Source organism: Apodemus sylvaticus, chromosome 5, assembly GCF_947179515.1.
Source record: "Apodemus sylvaticus chromosome 5, mApoSyl1.1, whole genome shotgun sequence".
In the NCBI taxonomy this organism is placed as follows: domain Eukaryota; kingdom Metazoa; phylum Chordata; class Mammalia; order Rodentia; family Muridae; genus Apodemus; species Apodemus sylvaticus.
The window spans coordinates 39720113-39747750 of NC_067476.1; the positions used below are offsets into that span (position 1 = coordinate 39720113).

Genomic DNA, 27638 nt, shown 5'->3' on the forward strand with positions numbered 1-27638 from the left:
AAAACAAAACAAAACTTTCACCTTTACAGAAACAGCAATGACAAAGGATATATAAATCTGTGTTTTAAAGATAGTTAACTATTTATTTTATTTATTTATTTATTTATTTTTGGTTTTGGGTTTTTGAGACAGGGTTTCTCTGTGTAGCCTTGGCCATCCTGAAACTTGCCCAAGAAGACCTAGCCTGAATTCAGAGATCCACCTGCCTCTGCTTCCTGAGTGCTGGGATTAAAGGTGTGCACCACCTTTATAACTGACAGTTTCTAAAAATAACTCAATTTAACATTTGTCTTTTCCTTTTATTTCACTTTTGTAATGGCTGCCTAGCACTCTGAATCATTGGCAGGCATCACTGAGGGTGTATGCGATGTCTGTGCGCACGGTCACTTCTGATGCGTCTCTAGCCATCGATTGATGGCCATTTTCAGAGTCCTGTTTGGGGTCAGTACCAGCGAAGGGAGAGCCAAGTTCGTCATGGGGCTCGTGCGTTTCTTTTTGTGGATCCAGCTTTCCACTGCTTCTCTCTCGTAGGAGTAGCCATCTGAAAAAGCACATTGCTTCCGTCAGGTGGGGAGCAGCGATTAGGATGAGTGAGATGGGCTACACTCAAGCCAGGCGTCTGCTGCGACGTCTGCTACATGGTCATCACTTTTCCCGTACCGCGTCCAAAATACGCCAGCCGCAGCAGCCAGCCCGTAGCCCGGAGGCATGCCAAGCCAGGACTGTGGTCTGTGAAGTCTTAGTCCAGAACAGAGCCACTGTATACTTCCCTAGTTCCTCTGACACACAGCAGCCAGAACCATGTTGACATTCAGACACTGGGGTTGAAAGGGGGGCTGGTGCGTTGTGAAGATAAATTTTGGTCAAACTGAGAGGAGAAAGAGCCTTAGGAATAACTCGGCAAGACACTTCAGTGTATCAAACAGCACAAGAAAGACTGAAGGAAGAGCTGTGGCGCGGAGGAACTAAGTCACCACCATTTTAACGCCACGCTCTTGCTGAGCCGTCTGCCCTCACACAGTGAAGACTGTGGTCTCTGAGGTGGGTAAAGGGACAGCAAACTGTAAGCCCAGCCCTCAGGAGGGCTGAGTGTGGGTGACAGAGTTTCTGCACTAACGTTCACTGCTGATCTTGTCCTGTTCTCTCTGTGCTAAATCCACAACGCCTGCGACTGCTGCAAATCACGCCTGGGCCTCTCGCCCTCCTGCTGCCCGTGCGAGCATCACAAGCCTCGCGCCATGGTGTGTGCCTTAGCTCTGATTCCATTGTGTGTGCTCCGAGCCCTGTACGCTAGTGGCATTCTGCTGGATCGTGCATCTCATGTCCCCCTCTCCTCCTGCCAGAAGCAAACTTGGATGCTCCCAGTCTCGGGGTATTCTCGATGCTGCGGCCTCTGCCCAGCTTCCCCCGTGAACCTGGGCACACACCGAAGAACTATGTGGTGTGTTTTGGGGGAAATACCCAGTTTGTTTCAACGATGGCCAGACCTTTTTAAATTCCCACCAACAAAATATGATTCCAATTTCTGTCCTTTTTTGCCAGCATTTATTTCCCAACTTTTTGCTAATTCTTTCTTTTCCCCAACTTTTTAAGACTAAGCCTTTAGTTAATACAATTGCCATGTGGCTTTGACTTCCATTTCTCTAGTGACTGTGATACTGTGCACACTGCCCCGTTGTGAAAAGCCTTATTCAAACTATCTCCCTCCCCTCTCCCCTTAAAGGACATGATTTCACTATGTATAGCCCAGGATGACCTCAAACTCAGCAATCCTCCTGCCTCTTCATCGCTGGAATTACAGGCACCTGCCCATCCCTAACGATCAGATGTTGAGTTATAGCAACAGTTTGAGCAGGAAATCATCCACTTTATTGTTAGAACTGCATTTGATGAGTAGGGCTGTCAGCCCTACTCAGCGCCCCGCTGTTAGAGCCATGGCCACTAACTCCAGAGCCAGCAGGCCAGATGGGTGAGTGTGCTCCGTGGATCTCAGCAGGGGTAAAGGACCTTTAAAAGCTCCTGTCAACCGCTGTGGTAACAAGCTTCCTGTTATCTCTGGCAAAATACAATTCCAATTTCTTTTTGCCAGCATTTATTTCCCAACTTTTTGCTAATTCTTTCTTATCTAATGGCTGAGGCATCTCCCCAGTGCACGGAAACAATATTCTGTCTTCCTGAGATCTGGGTTATGTGACCCCTTGTTTTAGCTGCAGAGTTAATTTACTTACCCAGAATTAATATCTCTGGATGCTTTGCATTCAAACTGAAGCTTTACCTTCTGTTTGCTCCGTTCCTCGTGTCCCTCTGCCCGCTACACACTTTCAGTGAGAGGCGTGACTAACTCTGTCACTGTGACCTCTCTTCCCACTGGACGGAGCTGCTTCGTTAAGGAAGCTGCTGCTGCAACTGTGACGGCCACACTCCCAGAGAGGCAAGGGCTGTGGTATTAAACAGTATTCGCTTTGTAAAAAAAATAATAATTTCTGCCGGGCGGTGGTGGCACACGCCTGTAATCCCAGCACTCTGGGAGGCAGAGGCAGTTCGAGGCCAGCCTGGTCTACAAAGTGAGTTCCAGGACAGCCAGGGCTACACAGAGAAACCCTGTCTCGAAAAAAACCAAAAAAAAAAAAAAAAAAAAACCTAAAAAAATAAAAATAATATATTTTCATTTTATGTTCATTGGTTTTTTGCCTGCACTCGTGTCTGGGTGAAGGTGTCAGATCTTGGAGTCACAGACAGCTGTGAGCTGCAATAGGAGCTAGGATTTGAACCCCAGTCCTCTGAAAGAGCAGCCAGAGCTCTTTAACGGCTGAGCCGCCTCCCCAGTGCACGTAAACAGTATTCTCGTGTCTTCCTGAGATCTGGGTTATGTGAGCCCTTGTTTTAGCTGCAGCTGTCCTGTTTCAGATTGCAGGTAGATTGTGCTGTGAGCTTTTTTTTCTTTTATTTCTGTGGATCACAAATTCTTTCATTCTAGAAACAGTTTCTAGCAATTTCTTTTGACCTGCTAGTTACCCTATTTTTTTTTTTTAAATAAGGACATTATAAGATAGTGTCCATTTGGAACCTATTTTATAATATAAATAAATAATAACCTAGTTAATAATCTTCTTTATCCTGTCCACATATTTATTACGTATTTTTTTTCTATCAGTAAACTTTTCATATCCTCTACTCCAGTGGAAGACCCTGCTTCTGTTTACGAGGTTGAGGAAAACATCATCTTCTAGTCTCACACACATGTAACACGTTTTCACAAGTGCCAACACGCATCCACACATCCTCACACCAGACATTTTAAGCTATCCTACCAAAGTTCATCCCAAAACAGAACTCCCAGGTTCAGAGGACCACCAGAGCTTTCAAACGGTCTACACTGCCTCCCAGAACACCTCAAGACCCTGCAGACAGACAACTAAGAACAGGGGTAGGACAGTGATTTTCCATTTGGATTTGTATAAGTAAAATTCAATGACAGATAACTAAGCTCAAACAGGTCACCAGGAAGAACTACTTTTTCTTGTTTGCGTGTTTTCACTACGCGTTAAAGCTTTATGATTCCTGTGTGTATGGGTTTGAGGGTCTTACCTAGCAGGCCTGATACAACTACCAAGTGCTCTACCACCGAGATATATTCCCAGCCCGGACCTGAGCACTCCAGACTTTCCACAAAATGAAGAAAAGTTCTAAAATAAAAAGATCCTGGAGATCCTGGGAAGATGGCCCAGTGGGTAAAATATGCAGTGTGCAAGCATGAAGCCCTGAGTTTGGGTCCCAAGAACTCATGTAAAGAGAGCCGGGCGGTAGGGCAGGGCCGTCCTCCTCCAGTGAGATGGGTGGAGGCAATGGATCCACAGAAGCTTGGGCTTCCTCAACAGAGCTGAGGACCCTGTCTCAAGCAAGGTCAAAGGTGAGGACCAGAACCAGAGCTGTCCTCTGATCTTTGATGGGAGTTTGCGTCCAACCACATTCCCTGACAGCGGCCCCCAGAGTCGTCAATGGGTCAAGTCCCCTCTGGCTTCCGCGGTATTGACTCTGTATGGGACTAGGGTGAGTGTGGTGGTCAGAGGACAACTCGTAGGAGTGACCTTGTCTTTTCACCAAAAGAAACCTCTACCCTCTAGAGGTCAAACCGAGGTCATCAGGCTTGGCCAACCCTGGTCCCACGGTGCTAGTTCATACCTTCCCGTTCCTAGACTTTAACTTCTAGAGAGAAAGCAAACTGAGTACACCTAAAACTTTCTTGCTCCATCATGTACCAAATGAAGATACTTTTACGACGGACAGCTGCCCTGCAGGGTTAGCACTGATGAAGATACAGATTTCAACCTCTGAACATCTTTCTAAACGAGAGTCCATGAAGGTAAATGTTTACTACTCAGTATACAGTGAATACTACTTCATTATAAAGAACTGTGACCTAGATTCGACCTGTATCACAGGCGGATCTTGATTCCAATCGAGAAGACTTTCAAAGGTCACACAGGTATAGATAATAGTACTGAGTTGTAAAACCAGGCAGCCTGGCTCTGGACTATACTGATATTCTGCGTGCTAAGAGCAGTGTCCAGAAATGACTCAATAACTCAAGTTTTGAGCACAGTCTCAGTGGGAAGGTAAGAGCGTTAGTAGACCAGGCTGTGAAGGTTGTCTAGAGGAAAGGTGGGAAAGAAGAATATAGCTGACATTTTCCTCCAGAAATGCCAGTCCGGGAGAGAGAGCACCTTGAACAAAAGAGGACAAATACATGCCGCCGTATCAATGCCTGAAGCAACAGGCAGCAATGCAGTCAATGACTGTGCACTCACCCCGAGTGCGATTCCCACTGCCGGGACTTCAGACAACAAGCCAAGCAGTCAGACCTGCGCCAGTAGACTCTTGGGATCACAAAGTGACGAATCAACGTGAAAAATGGTACAGTGGACTCCTTCAAAATCAGTTTTTCTCAAAGATGCCATACATTGCCTTACAAAAGACACACTTAGAATATCAAACTGATAACTCAATACAAAATGAAAAGAGGGCTAGAGGGTGTATGTGAAAGCCATGATAGGAGGCATATGAAGAGATGCTTCACTGCAGCGAGAGGACTGACTGTACCATGTGACTCGGGATTACAACACCCACATGTGTTTATGAGCATGGCACAAACTGGACTTCTCAGTTATGAACTTGAAATGCTGTATCCACCTGGAGAAGCATTTGGGCTGTTTTAACATGCATGCACTTAGTAAACAACCTACAAGCTCTACTGCTAAATACTTTATCATGAGAAAATGAGTCCTGCCCAGACAGAGCTCTGTGCATGAATGTCACGGCGACCTCAGACCCGACAGCCCATTGCCAGCTGGAGGAGAGATGTACTGTGGTGTATCTAGTGCAGTGGAACACTAAAGCAATGAAAAGAAACAATTTACTGATGTAAAGCAAGAAACGTCAATTAGAAGCGTCTGCAAGCTTCAGGCTTCCAGTGAGGGAATTATTGGAGTAAGGCAGACGGTAACAGAAAGATACCCAGTGTCCGCCTCGATGTGTGCACGCATACCTGTGCATGCACAGGAACACATAACACATGCAGTCTTTACAGCTGATGGCCACATGAACTTAAGTGAAATTTCAAAACTTAAATCACTTTGTCTCAATTCCAAACTTACTATACTCAGTTTATTTACTATAAAAATATACATTTTTTTACTTTGGATCTATTTAAAAAAAAAATAAAGGAAAAAATAAAACCCACTTAAGAAAAACCAAATGGGAATTCTGAACCCGGCCCAGTTACTACCAGCTTATGAGAAGTGTCCCGTGTCCTCCGAGTAGCACAGCCCCACACACACCTGAAGCGATGACCGGGTCCTTCATGAGCTCCCTGGTTATTGGGCAGATGAACTCATCGGGGATTCCGGAAGAAAGGGACTCCATCTTGGTCCTGAGCTCTTCAATACTCCTCAGGACTTTGCTGCGCAGCCCGAGAGATTCTGAAAGAACACCCGTTATATTAGGCCGCAAGGGAATACAACGAAATGTTCCCGGGCAGTGAAATGAACTAATGAACTCTCAAAACTTAAGGCTCCATGACGGGAACACACGAAGCCATCAGTGTTATCTTTCACTGATGCGTTGAGGGATGAGCACACCTGCTGGAGGCAGAGGCCGGCAGGCAGCCTCAGCAGGATCACTGAGTAAGGAGACCTCCTGGTGTGCAGGAAGCAGGAGAGGGAGAGGGAGGGCTAGCGAGTCCCAGTGTCCTCTGCAGGGCCACACCACCTTGAACTAACCGGAGCCCACAGAGCCTCAGTTCCCAAAGCTCTGCCGTCCATCCCCCTGCAGCACCACACTGGCACTTGAGCTTAGCTCGTGGATGCCGAGGTGTGCATGGCCACACCCTAGCATCCCAGAAAGTGACACACAAAGAGAGTCTCGTGGGCTTTTATGAGTTCTTAGGCAGGAAAGATCAAAGAGCCAAACAAACACCCCATCGTTCCTATTTTAAGTGTCTGATTACTCATTTCAGTACAGGGCTCTGGCCCAGTTAATCTGCATTTGCCCCCAGCTTATCAACGCCAAGTTCCAAGGCCCACAGCACTGCGCAGTCTTCCGAGGGCCTGGTTATGACCAAGGCCAGCGAGCACACCCCAGTCTCGTGACTGGCCCCGAGGGCTCTGCTAATCCTGCAGAAATTGGTTTTCTTGCTCTTTAGCGTGCATACTTCATACTTAACAGTTAGACAACAGCAGTCACCAATGCACAGGCTCACAAATGCCTTAGCGTGTTAAAAGCCCCGTTTCCTACATTTATAGAGGGTCTCCTGGCAAGGGGCTGGACAGTGCTCAGTCTCTTAGCAATAGTTTGAGTCCACTGTGGTGGATGTGCTCACTCCCTTGGCACCGCCCCAGGCCACCGTGCTCTGTAGCGCAGGGCTGCTCCCACATCCCGACTGGTCAGCAGATCTGGGCTTTACAGGGCATTAGGAACTGAGAGATGAGCTACAGTGACAAGTGCAGGCAAACATTCCTGCGGGTAAAAGGCAAACATCAGCATGGATGCCAATGCCACCAGGCTGCCTTTTCTATTTACTTTCAATCCCAACTTTAATTCTGTCTCAGCCCAATTTACTGTCTTAAGGAAAAAAAGTGCTTTTCCTAAGATTCAAGACTAAAGAAAATACTTTGTAGTTCAAAATAGCATTTAAAGATTAAAAGTTAACTTCTATCCCGAAGAGAAATAAAATAGAACATTTTAATACCCTTCAGAATGGCTGGGTATGCAGTGTGCATGCCTATAATCTTAGCCTGCGAGAGGCTGAGGCAGGAGGATCACAGGGATCTTGATACATAATACTAAAATATTAGAGTGATATGAAGGACCAGATGTTCTAGTGAACATATTTTCTAATTCTGCTTCTAAATTACTGAATTTGCCAGTTTTCCAAATGTGCAGCAGAATATTCATATGTTGAAATCTTTCACATTGCTTTCCAGCCTTGCCAAGACCAAATATGAAAACAGAAGCAGGGCTGGAGAGATGGCTCAGCAGTTAAGAGCACTGACTTCTCTTTCCAAGGTCCTGAGTTCAATTCCCAGCAACCACATGATGGCTCACAACCATCCGTAATGAGATATGATGCCCTCTTCTGGTTTGTCTATAAACAGCTATAGTGTACTCATAAAAATATAAGAAAGAAAGAAAGAGAGAGAGAGAGAGAGAGAGAGAGAGAGAGAGAGAGAGAGAGAGAGAGAGAGAGAGAAAGAAAGAAAGAAAGAAAGAAAGAAAGAAAGAAAGAAAGAAAGAAAGAAAGAAAGAAAGAAAGAACAGAAGCAAATCATACAGAGGTGTTAAAAGGTGAGGCTCTGGGGACAAACAGGATCAGAACTCTTAGAGACCCAGAAAGTGAACACATCTGTTCCAACGGGTGAAGGTACACTGGGAAAAGTACTGCCCATAAACCAGAAATTACTCCTGACTAGCCACCAAGCCTGCCAATATCTTCATCTTGGACTTGGCAGAATGGAGAAATCAGTTTCTGGTGGTACCTAGTTTATGGGGTGTTGCCATAGCAACCCAGATGCATTAAGGCAACAAGTCAACAAGTAAATGCAATCCAAAGCCTAAAGGAGAAACCACAACTGCGGGATGGTGCTAATAACAAGAGGAGACGGGTGCTGGGAGAACCCAGGCCCTCCCCCAGCGTCACACATAGAATCAGCTATGATTCACCAATTCTATGTTGAATAGATACACAAGAAACCTGAAAAAGACATTCATACAAAAACTTCATAGAAGTATTATTCATTACATCTAAAAGCACGCAACTGTCCTGAATTCTATCAGCTGATGACAAGCAAACGGAGAAAGAATGGACAGACGCGGTCATGTGTACAGAGTGCTAACATAAAATGTCAGTAACAGGTGGGTTTGCACACAACATACGGGTTCCAAAAGCTGGAGAGGGAAGACAAAAGGGATGAACTGATCAACATGTTCCAAAGTTAAACCGTGGTAATGGTTGTACTGCTCTGTGAACACATGCTTGCACATACACACACCGCTGCCAAGTGTAAACCTCACCTCAGAGAGTCATTCTGACTGGTGAGGTATCTCAGTCAGTCAGCTGTCCCGCAAGCCTGAGGATCTGAGTTCAACAGCCAGAACCCATGTGACAAGCCAGGCATGGTGGCCCATGTTTATAATCTTAGTACCGAGGATACACAGCCTGTCGCAGAAACAGTGTGGCTGGCTCCAGAGGGCCAACAGAGGGTGCCCTGGGCCCCACCCCCACATGCAAACACACCTATGCACATGGACTGAGACACACAAACACACCTATGTACATGGACAGAGACACACAAACACAAAGATTTTTTTTTAAAAAAGAAAATATTAAGGATCTGAACTCTAATTAAGTTTTAAAATATGTAACTTTCTAAAATTAAAATTCAAAACTAGGTTTGGTTATATGAAGACATGCTTTCTTCTTCTTAAGCAGGCAAGTGCACTCTCCTAGGAAGGACTAGCCTGGATTAGAAGAGGGGAAGAGGGACCCAGCAGCAGCTAAGCCCTTCAGCAGGGGACCTCACAAGAATCTGAAGACTGCCCTCTCCACTAGCTCTCCTCTAGCCTTACCGATTTTCAAATCGCCAGCCAGACTTTCCTTAGTGAGGTGCAACAGTTCTTTCCCATCAATGTTGTTAACCCTGAAAATGCTGACCAGGTCTTCCAAGCCTTGAGCACGGAGCCATACTGAGACATCCTCCTCTGACCAGTCTTCAACGAGATGTTTCGGCAGATCGTTCGTGCTTCCTGCTTTAAAACACACAGGCCGAGTGAATGGCAAACCACACGCTGCTTCTCCACACAGTCCCACTTTGAACAGGCTGTGCTGTTTTAACCTCCTTTTAAGAAGTGTAGTAGCTGTTATAGTAGTGAGGAAATGCTATTCTCTAGGAACTTCTTCAGAAGACAACTTTTGTTTTTGTGGCGCTGGGATCAAATCCCGAGCCTCGTGCATGCTGGCCACGCTGGCCTTCACGTCTAGCCCAAGTTCTCTACACTTTACGACCCTCCACCAGTCAGGGGAAACTCAGCTTGCTCTATCACCTGCATAGCAGCATACTGTGGACAGTGAAGACAGTGCTGAAACGGTGTGCCTGCATTTCTCCGTGAGGCCAAGGAAGAAAGCCAGCACAGTAAATCTGAGATTCCTGTTCTGTCCTCAGGCTACATTTACCAGAAACGCCCAGCTCCACATGGAAACCATAAAAACCATGGGCATCGTGACACACGTGAGTGTACACGCAGGTGTTTAACACCACTCTAACATGGGACCCTCTAAAATTTTAAGGTACATTCAAATTAGATCTGTATGAGAAAGGCGATACGAAGAGCATGCCGGGCTAGAGAGAGGGCTCAGTGGTCAAGAGCACTGACTGTTCTTCCGAAAGGCCTGAGTTCAATTCCCAGCAACCACAAGGTGGTTCACAACCATCTGTAATGGGATCTGATGCCCTCTTCTGGTGTGTCTGAACACAGCGACAGTGTATTCATATAACTAAAGTAAATAAATCTTGAAGAAGAAGAGGAGGAGGAAAAGGAGGAGAAGGAAGAGGAGGAGGAGGAGGAAGAGGAGGAGCGTGCCAAAGGATTTATTCAAGTTTAGGCTTGGGAGTATAGCTCTGAGGTACAGCATGTGCCTAGCATGTACAAGGTTGCAGGTTCAATCCCTAGGACCACAAAAAATAAAGTTATTAGTGTTGAGTTGGGTAAGGATGCGCAATGCTTTGGCTGGGGCTGAAGCTTGCAGAGTACTTGCAGGATGGAGGCCCTGGTTTTAAGAGCACTGCAGAACAGGATGGGCGATGGGGGCATCTTACTGACCTGGGCAAGGTGTTTCCAGGTCAAACTGCCAAATGTTCACTGTCTTGTCCATCGACCCAGTGGCAAGTAAGAGGGTGCCAGGTGCAAAGGCACAGGTGGTGACGTACCTGGGGGGGGCACAGCCGTTACAGAGCGTCCGGCTAGTTCGTTAATCACATTAAAACAGAGAGAGACCCCCTTCTGACCTGGTATGCTGAGTCAGCGTGTGCAGCACACTCTGAGCGCCCTGAAAGACAACAGAGTAACTGTTACCCGGGCAGGAGACGGGCCAGGGACGACGCCTCACCGCCAGGATCCACATGCTGAGTAAATTACTAGTAACTAACTTGTTGAAATGAACCTTGAGACAACAGGGGAGCCGACATCCTTAACTAAGACATAGAGCGTTCTATACAGGGACCCCCTGACATTTGCCAATTTCATCAAGACTGTTAATAGAAACCCAACTGCATAGTAAGTGACGTCTAGAGTCTTCCTGCCGAGGTGTCTGATCCGTACAGATGCAGATTCAGCAAATGAAAGTCGTTGGCACTCTGACTACACTTAGGCAGCCATCGAGGAACAGCGACTGTCCTCGTTAGGGTTTCTATCGTCATAAATAAATCACATTTCTAAAAGCAACTTGGGGAGGGAAGGGTTCATTTTGCTTATACTTCCAATCCACAGTCTATCACTGAGGGAGGCCAGAGCAGGAGCTGAGGCGGCAGGAGAGGCCGTGGAGGCCGTTACTGGCCTGTTCTCCATGGCTTGCTGTGCCTGCTTTCTTTCAGAACCAGGATCTCAGGGTTGGTGGCTTCACATGCATCATTAAGAGGAAGGCCCAAAAGAATTGCCCACAGGCAATATGGCAGAAGCGGTTTCCCAACTGAGGTTGCTCTTCTGAGGTTAGATAGTGAGGACTGGTGTATTTATCAAGGAGTAGCACATGTTTCATAGATAATAGGCAAGGTTATAACTATCTATGAATATAAACTATCTTGTAACAAGCTGGTAGGAAATACCGATTCTGTTTCATCTGGCTTTAGTGTTCCCAATTTTTACAGGAACAAATGACTTTAGCTCCTGTTGGAGAACTAATCTTTGGCTGATTCCACACTCTGAGGAGTTATGCCTCTGCCGTCCATCATAAAGACATTACTGAAATACCTAAGGTTTTTCCAAGTACTTTACTATCTCAGCATTGTGAGTATGTATGTAATATTATATTCTTAGGCACCATAAATATCTATATTAAAATAAGTATATATGTCTAAATAACTAAATTTGAAGTGCAGCTGTCTCATAAACAATTTATATAGTTCATGCAGAAGATCTGAAGTACTTACGATACCATATATGATGACAGATTTATCCACTGACCTTAAAAAAGAAAAAGGAAAACAACAGTGAAAAGTTCTATAAAAAACAAGTGCAGCCGCCTGGAAAGGAGGAGTTGGACAGGCGAGCATCTGGAACGGACTGGCCATGTGGCGGAGGGGCTCTTGTAGGAAAAAGAACTAATACAGAGAAACCTACGACACCGTAATAATGCACGCGGCTTACACAATTGATTAAAATATGTCACTTTTTTATTTAGAAGAGTCTTTCTGCTAGCACTATGCCCACGGTGAGGTCAGCAAGGTGAGGGCTGACACCATGTTTGTAACTGTCTGTATTCGTCGTTATGAAAATGGACTGGGCTACAGTAAAGGCGGCACACCTGTTACCTTAATGGTCCCTGTTCAGTAAGTGACTGAATAGTAGCAGTGTGAACTAAACTCAGAATCTCCATCATAAATTCAAAATAAGAATTACACTTGAAAACTTCAACTCTATGACAGGAAGCATCTAATATATTTTGCATACAAAAAAATCCAAAATACAGTAGGGAAATTACCAAATATCGCATATGCCAAAATTTATAGACTTTTGTCCTGAATTCTGTAAATTACAAGTTATTGTTTCTGAAATAACTACCTAAAATTCTTATGAAAAAAATCTTTTTTTTTCAGCATTTTTTAAATAAACACTAAGGAGTGACATCAGTAACAAGTCAGGCTGGTCTAACACACACCTTTAATACCAGCATTCTGAAGGCAGAGGCAGGTGGATCTCTTGAGAGTTCAAGGCCAAACTAGTCCACAGAGTAAGTTCCAGGACAGCCAGGGCTACACTGAGAAACCCTGTCTCAAAAACCCCAAAAAGTAATTAAATAAAAATTAAAAATTAAAATAATAAATAAAAATACAGAGCAGGTAACATGGTAAATAGGATTTCCCAGTTTCACAGCAACATCACTGTGGACAATTATCCAAGAAAAATCACAGCTGCACACAGCAGCCTCTAACTCTGGGGCTATGGTACTCAGGTCCGCTGCTATGCCAGGCAGTGTGGCCAGACACCAGGACCACATTAAATGTTAAAGAGGTCATGAAAGACACACGAAAAGTTCATAGCACCAACATATGCAGACTTGCACAGACAGACACACACACACACACACACACACACACACACACACACACACACACACGCTCAAATGTGCTTGAGCTTCTAAGGGAATGAGCCACTCCCTTGCACAGCGGACCAGAGCCTGTTCACGTAAGTCTATATCAAGCACAATCCTCGCAGCTGGCCCGTGTCTCAAATGTATACACTGCTTGGGTGCCAGGTCAACAACGAAACAAAAAGGGAATGCCACTTTGTGATACTGCCTGAGATGTGAAGTCACTTAGGAAGCAGGACTATACTGTCAGTGACTTATGGATTGGGACAAGGGTCAGTGTAATGAGAGGAAGGGAAAGGCAGGGACTGAGTTTTAGGGAATGCAGTCTTAAGTCACCTTCTGCTACTCGCTGTGGGGTATAAGGGAACAGTTGGCTGATTCACAGAACAACAGGACCTCAGCATTCACATGCCGAATAAAATAGAGACAGGTGCCTTGGTAGGGGAGACAGAACGCACGTTTTCGGGACTAAGGTTTTGGGCCTTCCGGTTCTTTCTTTCTTGGCAGCCAGAAATAAGTCGACTGGAGTCTGGGAAAGGCGGTGAGCCATGTGGCTCGGCTCCCCCTGCATCTACTATTTTCCTGATCTGATTAAGTATGATTTACTATGTAGTAATTATAATTTATGATCTAATTAATACTAATTAATAAAGTGTGGGACCCATACTGCCCAAAAGCCAAAGGCAAGGTATCTGGGTTTTTTGTTTTGTTTTTCCCATTTTTCAATAAGAAGAAAACAAAATATCCTTTTTTTTTTTTCAACTCAGAACATTTGTGAGGACTTTTAAAACTGGCTTCTGTGGTGACCTAACTCTTAAGATCATGAAGAACAGTAGCCTCTGACTGAACTGTAGCGATGGATTTGTACACAGCGTTCACATGCAATGCTCCTTGCACAGGCTAGCTCCAGAGCACAGGGCGAACAAGACGGCAAGCTCTGCAGAGTTTCCTCAGAAGGCTTTTTGGGCAACAGCGCATGCTAACTTTCAAGAATGTTTAGGCAATGAAGCAAGGCTCCTCCCGCCATTGAGTCAGTCCCCGGCTTAGCTCGGTGGTAGGGTAGTGCCTGGCACGAGCAGGGTGCTGAGTTTGATTCCCAGCATTGCCAAAAAATGACAGAGGCAATGTCAGGTGGGGGCCAGAGAGATGGCACAGTGCTGGTGCACAAGATCTGAGTTCAGCGCCCAGAGCCCTCACCACTACCAGGGTTTCTACCACCTCCGTCCGCCACTGACATCCTTCGTACCTGCGCTCGCATGCACACACCCTAATATGGTCACACACTCATGCACATGAGTGTATGTGATAAAATAAATCTTAAAAGTTAATGTCAGAGGAGGATGGAGTCTGTCTCGTGGAAGTGTCTAAGAATTTTTTTAATCTACACAACAAAGGACTCGTATCTTTTGTTTTCATTTGAAAACAGGCTAGGTTGTCAAACTATAATAAAAATTTTATGAAGAGAAAAAGATTAGAAAGCAATTGAACCAATCGTGTATGTTCAAATAAAGCTTCGTAAAATAAAGGTTTGAAAGCAATGTTCCAATTGAGAATAGGAAATCATAAAGTTTGTCAAAAGAGTCTTTAAAAAAAAATGCTGACTTGAAACTTCAAAACTGAAGTTTAAGCAAAATTAAAAGTCAGGAGACTATTAAGTGTAGTAGAGTAGGGGCTGGCGATGGCCCGGCAGCTAACTAAGAGCAGTGGCTGTTCTTCCTCAGGACTTGAGTTCTGTTCTTGGCACCTACATGGTACTCAGAACTATCTATAATTCCAGCTCCAGGGCCTTTGATGTATGCCCTTGGAATACATATACGCAAGCAAAACAGTCATTCATATACATAAAATTAATTAATTTAAAAATGTTAAGTAGCATAAGTAGTTGAAGAAAACATTAGTAAAGGAGAAATCAAGAATGAAACATAAAAAAGATAGAAACGGGCTGGAGAGATGGCTCAGTGGTTAAGGGCATGGGCTAAGCTAGCGAAGGACCTGGTTCAATTCCCAGCACCCACAGGGTGACTCACAACCATTTGTAAGCCCAGTCCCAGGGGATCTGACACCGTCTTCTGGCTTCCATGGGCAACAGGCACACGTGTACCATACAGACAAAACACTCATACACATAAAAATAAAAGATAAAAACAAAAATACAAAGAAGGCTAAAAGACATAACACTTAAGAGTTAGACGGTACAGTTTGCACCTAACTGGCATCTTAGAGAGAGGGAGAAAGGGACAAAGGCAATTGCAGAGTAGATAAGAATTTCAAAAAATTGATGGAACATTATTCGGCAGATTTAGGGAGCTAAAGGGGTTCCTAGCACCGCTGGCCACTGTGCTTCACACCATGCAATCTCCGCATTCAGGAGGGACAGATAAGCGATCCCCCGAGAGTTTAGGACCAACCTGGTCTGCATAGCAAGTTCCATCCAACCAGGGCCTCCTGGTCTGGCCAGATGGCTCGGTGGTAAAGGTGTCTGTGTCCAAGCCGGAGGACGTGAGGTCAGTGCCTGGCACCCACGAGGGAAGAGGAGAGAACCCACTCTCGCAGATGTTCTCTGCCTTCCACACAGACAGCACGCTGCCCTGTTCCCACCTCATCGTCTAAACAAAAACTCCTAGTGAGGTAAAACTAAGCCCATGTGTAGGTATAGGTATACTAACGTGAGTGTACGGAACACCACACACTAAAAGTTTTAGCACCATCTAGAAGGAAAAACATGACTCACATCCCAAGCCCTGAGACCCAAAGGCAACTTTCTCTACAGCCACAGACCTTTTAAATATGCCCAAGCCTGTTGGCTGCAAGCAAGGTTGGTTTACCTTGGAAATGGGTGTAATTAACATCTTAGAAGACACATGGGGAGAAAATCTGTTACTCAAATACATCACAACAAGGGGGGGGGTGGTGGTGCACACCTCTGATCCCAGCACTTGAGAGGCAGAGGCAGGTGGACCTCTGAATTCAAGGCCAGCCTGGTCTACAGAGTGAGTTCCAGGAGAGCCAGGACTCCACAGAGAAACCCTGTCTTGAAAAAACTCTTAAGTTTTAAAAATAAATCAATAAAAATTAATTTCTACCATTATTGTTTGGGGGGAATACAAACTAACCATGCTAAAGTAGAACTATACCACTCAATGGATAAAATTTAGAAGACCCAAAATATAACCTATAGGAAAGGATAAAAAACAGTGGCTGGTGGAATGGCTTAGCAGGTAAGGGTGACTGCCACCAAGTTTGATGATCTGAGTTCAAGCCCCGGCCCAGAACTCATCCAGCGGAAGGAGAAAAAAAAATTCCTACAAGTCGTGCTCTGACCTCCGCACACATACTATGGCACGTGCAAGCAGATGAATGTAATAAAGCCTCCAGCAACAGAGAACTTTTCTAGAAGTGCTAATGGGTTAACTGTAGACAGCTTACCCTGATGCGAGCATCTGTCCATCGTGGGAAAACGCACAAGCCAGGACAGGGGCACAGTGCCCACTTAGTGTACTTTTATATTTTAATTCAAAGCCTGCAATTAACAGGGTGAAATTAGTAGGTTGATTATGCCTGCAGTTTAAGTCAAGACTAATTCATTAATACACTTGATAATGTAAAAAAAAGACAAAAACATAAAAATATCCATGTAGCTTTGGTATCCATTCAGATAATCAGATAATTATAATATAATATAGTTTTATGAGAAAGTTTTTTAAAAAAAAAATCAGTAAAAGCTGGGTATGTATCCCTAAGTCCAACACACACACACAAGCGCTCCAACAATAATTTTTTTCTTATAACCCATTAAATCCAATCAGTGCTGCCAATGACAGGCTATTTTAAATGATACTCTGCAAAAATTAGGCTAGAACAATTTTATAATAACCAACATTTTTAACATGTGAAGTGCGTGCAATTTACCTGCCAGATAAAATAAAGATGGGTTTGGCCAACTGCCTAAAAGTCTTAAAAATACCAAATGCTTACATTTTGTAAAACCGGACATTACCAAACATCCTGTCTTCTGTACATAAATCGCTGGTAATTTACACATTCTACAAATCCACAACATCTACAAAACTCTTAGAAAGTACAACTTTAGAGCCGGGTAGTGGTGGCGCACACCTTTGGTCCCAGTACTCAGGAGGCAGAGGCAGGCAGATCTCTGTGAGTTTGAGGCCAGCCGGGCCCACTGAGAAACCCTGTCTCAAAACAAACAAAAGAAAGTATGACCTTAAATCCTTTTCATGAATAAACAAAACTCTCATTAAAGTAAACCCACAGAACTCAGTATGTTTTGATGCCCACATATAGGAATAGTCGTAAGCGGTTATGGGGTGTGGGTGACATCTCTGCTGAGGGGCTAGCTGCTGCCAGAGACATCCAACATGTAACAGAACAGGAAGGTTGTAAGAGCAGCAAAGACTTCAAGCTCAAAGCGGGACAAACCGGTTTTAACCTGGGAGAGCAGTAAGAACATCAAGACAGTGACAAATTCCACAACACAAGGTGAGCTTTCAAGAGTTTTTTCTCAACAGTCAAACAGAAGAGAGGTCAGCTGTGCATCATGGGTGACTGTGGAACTCATACGAAGAAGGGTTCCTATGCAGGTCCAGGGCCCAGGCCCGTCTGCGCTACAACACCATCAAGAGGAAGGTGCAGGAGTGACAATGTAGTCTAAGGACGCTTTCTCTGCACACATAAAAACAGGCTGAAGCTGGAACTGAACTGCTTATCTTCATCTTCCTGCTTCCATCTCCTAAATACTCAGATTTTAAGCGTGTACTACAACATCCAACTTAATAAAACGTTCTTAAAACAGGCTTTTACTATCATTTAAAATATCCAGAGTATCTTAAGTTAAAAAGAATTTTTAAAACAGCAACAACAACAACAAAAGATAAAAGCCAGCTAGGCAGTGGTGGTACACGCTTTTAATCCCAGTACTGGGGAGGCAGAGGCAGGCAGATTTTGGAGTTTGAGGCCAGCCTGGTCTACAGAGTTGAGTTCCAGGACAGCCAGAGCTACACAGAGAACCCTATCTCAAAAAAAAAAAAAAAAAAAAAAAAAAAAAGATTTTTTTTAAAAAAGATAAAATCTTATATAAGTCACAAGATAATTATAACATACCTAAGACACGGGTAAAAGAAACAACCCAGAGTTTGACTTCACAGTCTTGACCACACGATGCCAATCGGTAAAACTGGAGGCCTTGTTCTCCGCCTAAAGACAGCAAAGCAGGAAAACACAAACGAATATAAAGAATTGGTAAAACATTTAAACCAAGAGGTTTTAATCATACTGAGATCTGTTAATGTGACTCATTTATGACCTGAAAGCCAGGAATGTTTGTTAGCTGACAGTAATAAAATGATTATAGAATTTCTAATGTATTACATAGGACTATAACTTAAGTCTAAAGATGATATCTTAAAAACGTCCTTTTAGCCTCAAAGTTCTGTTAACATATTATTATATATTAAATATTTATTATATATAATAATACTATCAAATAAGCTAGTATTTAGCCAGGAAAGCAGAATATCTTCCAAACTGAATTTTAGAAGTCACAAGGCTGCCATTAATGCAAAAAAAAAAAAAAAAAAAAAAAAAAATTCAGTTATTTTAAGAATGTTAAATGGTTAATCACACCCAATGTAATTGCCTTTTGAAGTACCAATTCTTAAAAGCCTTCTGTAATGCACATGGAATAATAATTGATTTTCCATTTGATTTGACCAAGAGGAAAACTTGAATTACATAAATATAAAATCATATCAATCTAGCTGATCTGCTGGAAAATATTACACAGTTTAGCAAAATCAACCAAATCAAGTCAGCATCTTGGAAGTCAGTAGATAATGTTTTCTTACAGATTTTAGAATTTCATTATGTATCTACTAGACTAAGTCCCTGAGTAAGTGGAGGTGACAAGATATTGACACCATCATTTGACGCTCTTCTACAGCAGCTGCCTAATAGCACAGATGCCATTTTACATGGGTGCTTGGTTCCACACGCACACAGCCTCCTGTGGGTAGCGCCACATGCACACACACACACACACACACACACACACACACAGCCTCCTTAGGTAGAGGATCATCCCATCCGGGTATGCTTGTGCTCCTGACTTAGGTCACTGCAGACCCCTTTGCAAATGTGAAAAGTTCCTTGCCTAGTTAGTGTGTCTCTTTACAATGTGTAAACTTCAACAAGTGTGTGCCTTTTTTTAGATTATTATATATAAGTACACTGTATCTATCTTCAGACACACCAGAAAAGGGCATCAGATCCCATTAGAGATGGTTGTGAGCCACCATGTGGTTGCTGGGATTTGAACTCAGGACCTCTGAAAGAACAGTCAGTGTTCTTAACCATTGAGCCATCTCTCCAGCCCACGTGTGTGCCTTAAAGATGTGGAAAAGGTACCACAAAAATGGTATATAAGCCATCCTGGGAATAAATAGCACAGCCCGGTCTATACAGAGAAACCCTGTCTTGAAAAAACCAAATCCAAAAAAACCAAATAAATAAGTAAATAAATAAATAAATAAATAAATAAAATGCTTAACTAAATTGGGTAGAGGCTTTGATAGAAGAATGGGTTCATAAAAATAAAACCTATTCAACGTGTATAAAGGGTTAAAAGGCTAAAAATGAAGATATTTCATCTAATCAAGCAATCCTGACAGCCGAGCTCTGGTGTCCACTAGGTGAAGGGCCTACAGGGAAATTGCTTGAAAAACAAATTCAATGCAAGGAATGGAGGAAACTGTGGCAGGAGAACGTGCAGCCAGGCCTGGCTGCTGTCCCTTTAGTTAGGGTGAGGTCCGACATGCCGGACAGGTACTTATGTGGTGTGCTTGGGGAACAGAAATTTGACCTTTACTGTATTTGAGTCACTGAGGGCTCTGAATAAGGGGACTGCGGAAGCCACTCTGCCTTCTTGCGGTGCCAGGGCTGCTTCTAGCATCATGGAGACCCACATGTGGGTACTGAACCCTATGATACACAAACCAGATTTTAAAGGCTTCCTATAAGGGGAGGGAAATTTTATTAATTTGTATATATTATCATTCAACCGACATCCACTGGGACAAGGAATTGACCCCTGTGGCTCCTTTGTTGCCACAGATACCTCTGATCTGAAGACAAGAGTGGAGAGGGCAGAGGCAGAATTTCTCCTTTAACACGCGCAATGAAAATGAACAAGGCTGACTGCCCTATTCAATGTCTCGATTTAAAACCAAGAGTTTAATCAGGAATTCTTTTCTCATCTTGGAAAAAAAATGAGCTATGTTGTCAAACATCTTAGTCTTTAGAAGATTAAATTAGTAAAGGTGAAATGTTACTTCTATTTCAAATGTGTGGGGTGTCCGTGTCCACGCATGCACATGCACACCGGAGCCAGAGGCCAGTATTAGGTGGCTTCCCACAGACTCTGAGAAAAGCTCTATCAGTCCCAATCTGGACCTGGCTGATCTGGCTAGGCTCCAGTGCAAGCCCCAGAGACTCCCTGACCCTGCTTCCCCAGAGCTGAAATTACAGGATTACAGGAGCACACCGCCACTGCTGGACTATTGGTGGTGCTGGAGACCCAAACCTGTGCCTCCCGGCTCACACAGCAAGTTGCTTAGCGACTTTAGTTTCCCATCCCTTTCTGACCTTACAAATTTCCCATCACCTCAATTTTAATCTTTAAAAAAAAGACAGTTTTAATCTTTAAAAAAAAGCAACAGTTATCAAGACTGTGCAACTGAGCCTACTGTGAGGGGCTAAATTGTCCTGTACAGATTTTTAAGAAGATAATTTTTTCATATAAGAGTTCTTCACGATTTGTTTTGATTTAAAGAGATAAGAGACAGAAGATGATTCTGAAATAGAATGGAGAGGGTCTCAGTGCTAACGGTGAGACGGAAACTCAAGGGTCCCGTGCTTAAGAGAGGGAGCCGACTGACCAGAGAGAGGCTGGGGGGAAAAGCTGCAGCAGGTGATTCCGAGATCATGCGCCTTCTCGCTGTGCAGACACCTCATTCTGTCATCCCACACTGTCAGGTCCCCGCCCGAGGAGCCAGTGACAAAGAGGCCCCCATCGGGAGAAAATGCACAGGCCACCAATGAGCTTTCCTTGACACTGCCACACCTGAAACAGAACAAAAAGAGGACGTGAGGTTCACAGCTTGGACTCTGTCACGGTCCCTTTAGAAATGACAGAACCAGGATGTCTACAAAAGAAAGCATCAGATGCTACAACACTCTGACACATTCTCTACAGGGGACAGCGAGGAAAAACATTAGCTGACATCCGTGAGTCTAGATTGCAGGGATCTGAGCTACAATCTCATATCTCTATATTTTCACAGCAAGTCAATATGAGCGCGTTAAAACCCCAAAGCTTAAGCCGGGGCGGTGGTGGCACACTCCTATAGTCCCAGCACTGGGAGGCAGAGGCAGGCAGATTTCTGAGTTCCAGATCAGCCTGGTCTACAGAATGAGTTCCAGGACAGCCAGGGCTATACCGAGAAATCCTGTCTTGGAAAAAGCAAAAACCCAAAACAAAAGAAAACCCAAAGCTTCAAAAAGCAAAAAACAACCAAGCCTTATTTAAAATATACAAAATGATTTCTTACTGAAAGACGTGCTACTTAGAATAAAAACCACATTCAATCTCTGTATTCAAATCAGACTATAGTAAAATCCTGTGCCTCAGCTTCAAACAAATTCATTATGGAAAAAAAAAAAAAAACCATGCACACAACAGTTCTCCTGGGAAGACAGTTGGAAAGTGCTGCCCTGGCAACGCTGTCCCTCAGGTAAGAAAACAAACTGGGAAGGGCTCAGCAATTACAGTGCTGCTAATCACGGGTAGGAAGGAAACTGCTCCAGAGGTGGAAATCACTCCTCACCAGGCGGAAGCCCTCCTTAGCCCGGCATCCAAGAGACATCCATCCATCCATCCATCCATCCATCCATCCTTCCTTCCTTCCTTCCTTCCTTCCTTCCTTCCTTCCTTCCTTCCTTCCTTTCTTTCTTTCTTTCTTTCTTGGGACAGGGTTTCTCTGTGTAGCCCTGGCTGTCCTGGAACTCACTCTGTAGACCAGGCTGGCCTACGAACTCAGAAATCCACCTGCCTCTGCCTCCCAAGTGCTGGAATTAATGCGCCACCACGGCCCGCCAGGCACTGGGTGGTTAAGCTAGTTAACCCTTGAACATCGCTTAAAAGCATCACTTCCTTCAGCTGTGAGACCACAAGGGAGCAACAGTCGGTTGCCCAGCTGGGACATCAGCTCTGCAGTCACCAAGCAGGGAGAACGTGAGATGATTTCAGCTGTTAACATAAAGAAGGTTACGGTTTCTAGAGTACCTAACTAACTCAACTGGTCCTCAACTAAATGGGTCAACTATGTCTATTTTACCACAATGAATATTAAAATTTAATCCTAACGGGATTCAAGCCAGGCAGGGTTTGAGCAGCCATACCTATATAATTTGTACGTCTGTGCATTCCACAAAACAACCGATCCATCGGCCGCCCCCGAAGCCAGGTAGGCGGAGTCTGGGGAGAAGCAGCAGACGCGCACTGGGCTGCCGCCCGGCTGCTCCAGCACCGTCAGGGTGTGGCCGCTGTGCGCGCTCCACAGCACGGTGGTACCGTCGGTGGAGCACGAAGCCAAAAGGTGTCCTGAGGGCGAGAAACAGCAGCAGTGGACCGCGTAGGTGTGAAGCCTGAGCGGGGAGTGCGGCAGTTCTGCAAAGTCACTCAGGGAGTACAGGCGGATGGTCTTGTCCAAGGAGCAGGTGGCCAGGAGGGAGGACGAGAAGGCACAGCAGCTGACGTCATCACCGTGATCCGCCAGGGTGTGAAGCAGCTTCACCATGTTCCTCACGCCCAGGAAACGGCCTGCGAGTTTTTAAACCAGTCACAGTTACATGCCAGCCTAGGAATCGGGGAAGTCCAAGTCTCTGTAAAAGACTCCACAAAAGTACCTACATTTGCGTTTTTAAGCACAATTTATTACCTGGGATAATTCGGAGGCAATGATTAAACCAAAGAACCCAAGAGAACTTGCTTCACCTTTGAAGCCTAAAAACCAGCTTTACCTCAGACCCGTTAAACAGACTCAAAACACATGACTACTGTCAACTGTGTCGGCTGCTCCCTCCACCAGAGAGCCAAGGCTTTGCAATATGATTTATTGATGGGGAAAAGCCCCTAAAGTCTCCTTCAAAGTGCAGCCATATTGAAAGCTGCCTTGTCAAGGTCTGCCCAAAGACACAAAAGATTTGAGGCAAGAAAACCAAAATGCTAACGAGATAGTGTTGGCCAGACCATACACAATCCGGAAACACAATTTAAAAACCTAAAATTCAAATTCCTCTTGACAGCAAATAAAAACATATGGTCTGTTTCCTTTTTGTAAATTCCAGCAGTATTTATTGATTTTATTTTACAGATCTTTGGTGTTCCTGGTGTTTATTCCAAGGTAATTTTTAGACTCAGTTTGTAATAACTACAGGTTTCATCACAACATTTTCAATAAGTTTGTCTTTTTTTAATTTCTCCATTCTCCTTCCTGATCTCTGAACCCCCTTCTTCTGGAAATAACAGCCTTCTGCCTTCATGTCACGTGTAATATATATAATATACATATTATATGTGTGCAGTATATTGTACCCTTCCCCCAGCTTTAAGCAGGCTAATCAGACCTTGTTTTGCCACAGTCGCCTAGCCCACCTGGAGTGGAGTCTCCTGTTTACCACATCCACAGTATTCCTGCAAAAACAAGACTGTCTGCTGAAACTTGTTTTGAAACAAGAACCCAGCTGAAACTAAGGATGGGTCTTTACCTATATAAACGCAGAACTGAAAATTAAACTTTGAGCCTTGATCAGAACTTTCACCTTGGCTCACTGATCTCTCACCCCGTACCTTAACGCCAGCCTCTCTCAGGTAAACCCAGTTTGCCGTGACTGCTGGACAGTTACAGTATACATGTGTATGTGTGTAGTATATGAGTAGTGTGTATCAGTGTGTGTAGCAGTTGAGTGTTTTGCCTGTATGCATGTTTGTACTTTGTGCATACAGCGTATGTAGAGACCTAAAGAGGGCCCTGGAGCTGGAGTTAGAGGCCACTGTCATGTGGGTGCTGGGACTCAAACCCAGGTCTTCTGGAAGAGCAGCCGGTGCTCCTAACCGGTCTCTGGCCTCATGCTGTGCGCATTCTATTCCTTCCAGGCCCTCCCTGGGCTTTCTGCTCTCACGCTCTAATTTCATGACCCACATATCCCCACCCCAACACAATTATAAGGATTAAGATCCAGAATCTTATCTTCAAATCCTCAGTTTTGTGTGTCCAGCGTGGAATACATGTGGAAGCCAGGACACTGGACAAGGCGGTCTTAGAAAGTAAAGTCTCACGGGCTCCTCAGTATACAGTAGAGATGTTCAAATACTGGGGCAGAAAGACTTAATCTGGGAGGGTGGAAGAGATAAGGGACAGGGAGTGTTAACCAAATAAAGGGTTCCAAGAGTCATGGAAACCCCACTGACAAAAAAGTTCTGAAGATACATAATTTGCATGTCTAGCTAATACTGCTCTAGACACAGTGACTTACTAAGGGAAAAGTCTCAATGCCTGGTGGGACTTCACCTATTTTTGTTCTTTTTCTATTGTGGTGTAGACACTATGACCAAGAAAACTTAAAAAAAGACTTTATTGTGGCTGGCAACTAATACAGGGGATCAGAAACTATCATCATGTCGGGGAATACGGCAGTAAGAAGCAGGCATGCCCCTGGGGTAGTCGCTGAGAGCTTACATCTGATCCACGGGCATGATTGAGAGAGGGAGAGAGAGAGAGAGAGAGAGAGAGAGAGAGAGAGAGAGAGAGAGAGAGAGAGAGAGAGAGAGAGAACGAACGAACTGGAAATGGCACGGGCTTTTGAAACCTCAAAGCTTTTGAAACCCCTAGCTGACACACCTCCTCCAACAAGGCCACATCCCCTAATCCTCATCAAACAGTCCCACCAACCGGGGACCAAGCATTCAAGGACGAACCTAAGAGAGCCATCCTTGCCCAAGCCATCACACTTCCATGGGAATGGTTGGTCAGAGAAGCCCCAGCAGCCCCCACACCCTCGCAGGCGCTTGCCAAGCCTTGGCCTTCCTCCAGACCTAGATGATAAGGTTCTACTGCCGGAGGTTCCACATCTCTTGGTTTCAAGAGACAAAGAAATCAAGCTGCAACTGACCAGAAACCTCCTCCATGCTGGCTAGCTTTGAGTGCCACTGGTGCTATGGAGGCTGTCGGAGAGCAAAGACAAGTCTTAACTAGCAAACTCTGTGAACTATAATCATACCCTGCCAGGCAAGGTGTATTCACCAGTGTAATAGTCACACAACGCTTAGGGAGATAACCAATCTTTCTCTGACTGGATTTGTGGACAGGTGGGAATCAATGCCCAGTACTGAAAAACCTGTCTGAAACCTATGCCTAGAGAGGTCACAGGTCCTTGGGGGAAACTTACTACTGTTGTTGAGCTTAATTGACAAAGAGTCAAACTGTCCTTCTAAGTATCTCTGCTTATAATCATAGACAAATGCTACCCTCGGCTCTGGAGAAACCTCTCTTTGCAATGGATGGTGCATGCAGTCTCACGGCTACTATAAATCCTGAGGCTAAGTACAGCTGAGGGATCTGCCCAAAACAAGATGTTTATAGCATACCTTCTAAGGCTTAGGGACAACTGTAGGATAGGTAAGAAAAAGAATTCAAGCCGGCAGTGGTGGCGTACGCCTGTAATCCCAGCACTCTGGGAGGCAGAGGCAGGTGAATTTCTGAGTTCGAGGTCAGCCTGGTTTACAGAGTGAGTTCCAGGACACCCAGGGCTATACAGAGAAACCCTGTCTCGGAAAAAAAAAAAAACACAAAAAACCCAAAATCCAAACAAACAAACAAAAAACAAAAGAAAAAGCATTCAATGGCAGCGGACAGAGAACATGCTTTGAAATCCCTCGCCCTAGATATAGCACAGCCACTGCAATCATAAGCGTGCACTGAGCCTGCCCGAGGCTGGCCCTGTCTAGACAGGGATCAGGAGGGTGGTTCATGAGCCACTACTTCTTACTTCTGAACTACTGGCCAATGGTAGATTCTGGGAGAGCGGGACATTGTGTTCAGGTAGCTGTGGCTGAGCCCACCAGGCTCAAACGAATCCTTCTCAATCTGTGGTCGCAGGCACGGTAAAACTCTCAGGAGGTCATGACACAAAAAGACATGGGAGGTGGGAAAGCACTTTGCAGGGAAAGAGGGAGGGACTTTACCAGAAGGGGGGGGGGGGGAGAAAGGGTAAAGGAGGGAGGTCGTCAGAACACATTATGCATGTGTTTGAAATTGTCACCAATAACAGTTCAGGATCTATATGAAAGAAACCCAGCATTTGTGTGGGTCTGGCTTATTTCACTTAACAGGGTCATTTCTAGTTCCATCATTTTCCCACAAATATCACGATTTCATTTTTCTTTGTGGCAAAGTAAAATTCTATTGTATATATGTGCTGATTTAAAAAAATCCACTTGTACCAATTTAAAATCCATCTGCCGATGGTCGCTTAGTCCCATTTCTTATAGTATGCAGCCCTGTACCGCACGCATCTCTGTGGTAGGACTTAGACCTTTGGCTATATAAGAAGTTGTACAGGTAGGTCGTATGTTAGTCTTCTGAGAATGCTTCATACTGATTCCTACAGCGGCAGCAACAATGTGCAGTCCCACCACCAGGGACCACAAAGAAGTAGGCACCTCGTCCATACTGCTTATCTCTGCGACCACTGCATGCAAGGCTGTAATGGGTAGCTAACGTGCTCAAATAAAACTCCGTTGAATATATTTCCAAATATAGTTGAGTTTGTCTTTAAAAAATGTTATATACGAAATCTAGCATGAAATGATTTAGAAAGTAAAGCTTCCAAAACAAAAATCTATCAGTGGAAAAAACGGTATGATTAAAAAATTGTGCCGGGCACGAGCCTGTAACACCAACACTAGGGAGGCAGAGGCAGGAGGAGGATCAGGAGTTCAAGATCCCCCTCAGCTAAACAGGGAGGTAAAGGCCACCTAACTCGTCTCAGAAAAACCAACAAATTAATAATAGTGGCTAAAACCATCCCTAAGAAACAGATGTGACCTCGACTTGGAAAATGCATAATCCCCCTCGTCTTCATCTAGTTTACTGAAATCTCTACCAGTAAACAAGTAAATGTTTTCATTTTCATCTTCTTCCCAAAGTTCAGCAGCCTTCCCTCCAGGCCCATCAAAGCCTCACAAAAACAAAACAAGCAGGAACACTCCAGCAGGTTCTAGGAAAACAAACTCAGATGGAGCTTTCTGGAGCTGGTCCAAATCCCCAGAGTGCAAATGCAGCGAGAGACTTTCCGAACTGGCTCCGGCTCTCGGCTCGCAAGCGGCCGGCCAGGCGGGCGGGCGAGCCAGCGGGCCAGTGGGGTGTGCATGACCACAACCCACCGGGTGGCCCGGTCCTGCCCCTGCCCCCGCCCCAACGCCACCTGGCGTGCAGCCCACACTCACTTCCCTCGCACCCGGACTGAGTGTCCCTCCTCCCTGCACGGCTCCCCGCGGTCGAGGTCACGCTCGCCCGGCGCACGCACCGCCGGGTTCTGAGGTCAGGAAGCCAGCAAGGCGCCGGGCTCGGCCCGGGGCTGGGCGGCTGAGCTGCAGGGCTGGGCTGCTCACTGGGCAGAGCCTGGCTCACTGGATCACGTGTTAACG

At 44.9% G+C, this 27638-nt stretch overlaps 1 protein-coding gene across 5 annotated transcripts; it reads right to left on the reverse strand.

Annotated features, from left to right (window-relative positions):
- Wdsub1 (WD repeat, sterile alpha motif and U-box domain containing 1) lies at positions 1-27638 on the reverse strand. 5 transcript variants are annotated; one of them, XM_052182553.1, is made up of 11 exons: positions 27518-27638; positions 22331-22751; positions 20809-20993; positions 17978-18070; positions 16286-16379; positions 11700-11733; positions 10560-10600; positions 10375-10481; positions 9124-9303; positions 5838-5978; positions 1-541 (listed from the first exon to the last, which is right to left on the reverse strand). In XM_052182553.1, the coding sequence occupies exons 2-11, from the start codon at positions 22726-22728 to the stop codon at positions 384-386; spliced, it is 1431 nt and encodes a 476-aa protein (XP_052038513.1). In that variant the 5' UTR covers positions 22729-22751; positions 27518-27638; the 3' UTR covers positions 1-383. The 5 variants fall into 5 exon arrangements, with proteins under 5 accessions (XP_052038513.1, XP_052038512.1, XP_052038515.1 ...); XM_052182552.1 differs by having other exon boundaries at positions 27449-27638; XM_052182555.1 differs by having other exon boundaries at positions 9124-9300; positions 27438-27638.

Coding starts and splice junctions, on each gene's coding strand:
- Wdsub1 (XM_052182553.1), bottom strand. CDS start 22,728: ATGGTGAAGCTGCTTCACACCCTGGCGGATCACGGTGATGACGTCAGC. Junction 11,734..16,285: donor GGACAGATGCTCGCATCAGG/GTAAGCTGTCTA, acceptor TTCTTTTTTAAG/GTCAGTGGATAAATCTGTCA. Junction 10,482..10,559: donor ACGCTGACTCAGCATACCAG/GTCAGAAGGGGG, acceptor TGCCCCCCCCAG/GTACGTCACCACCTGTGCCT.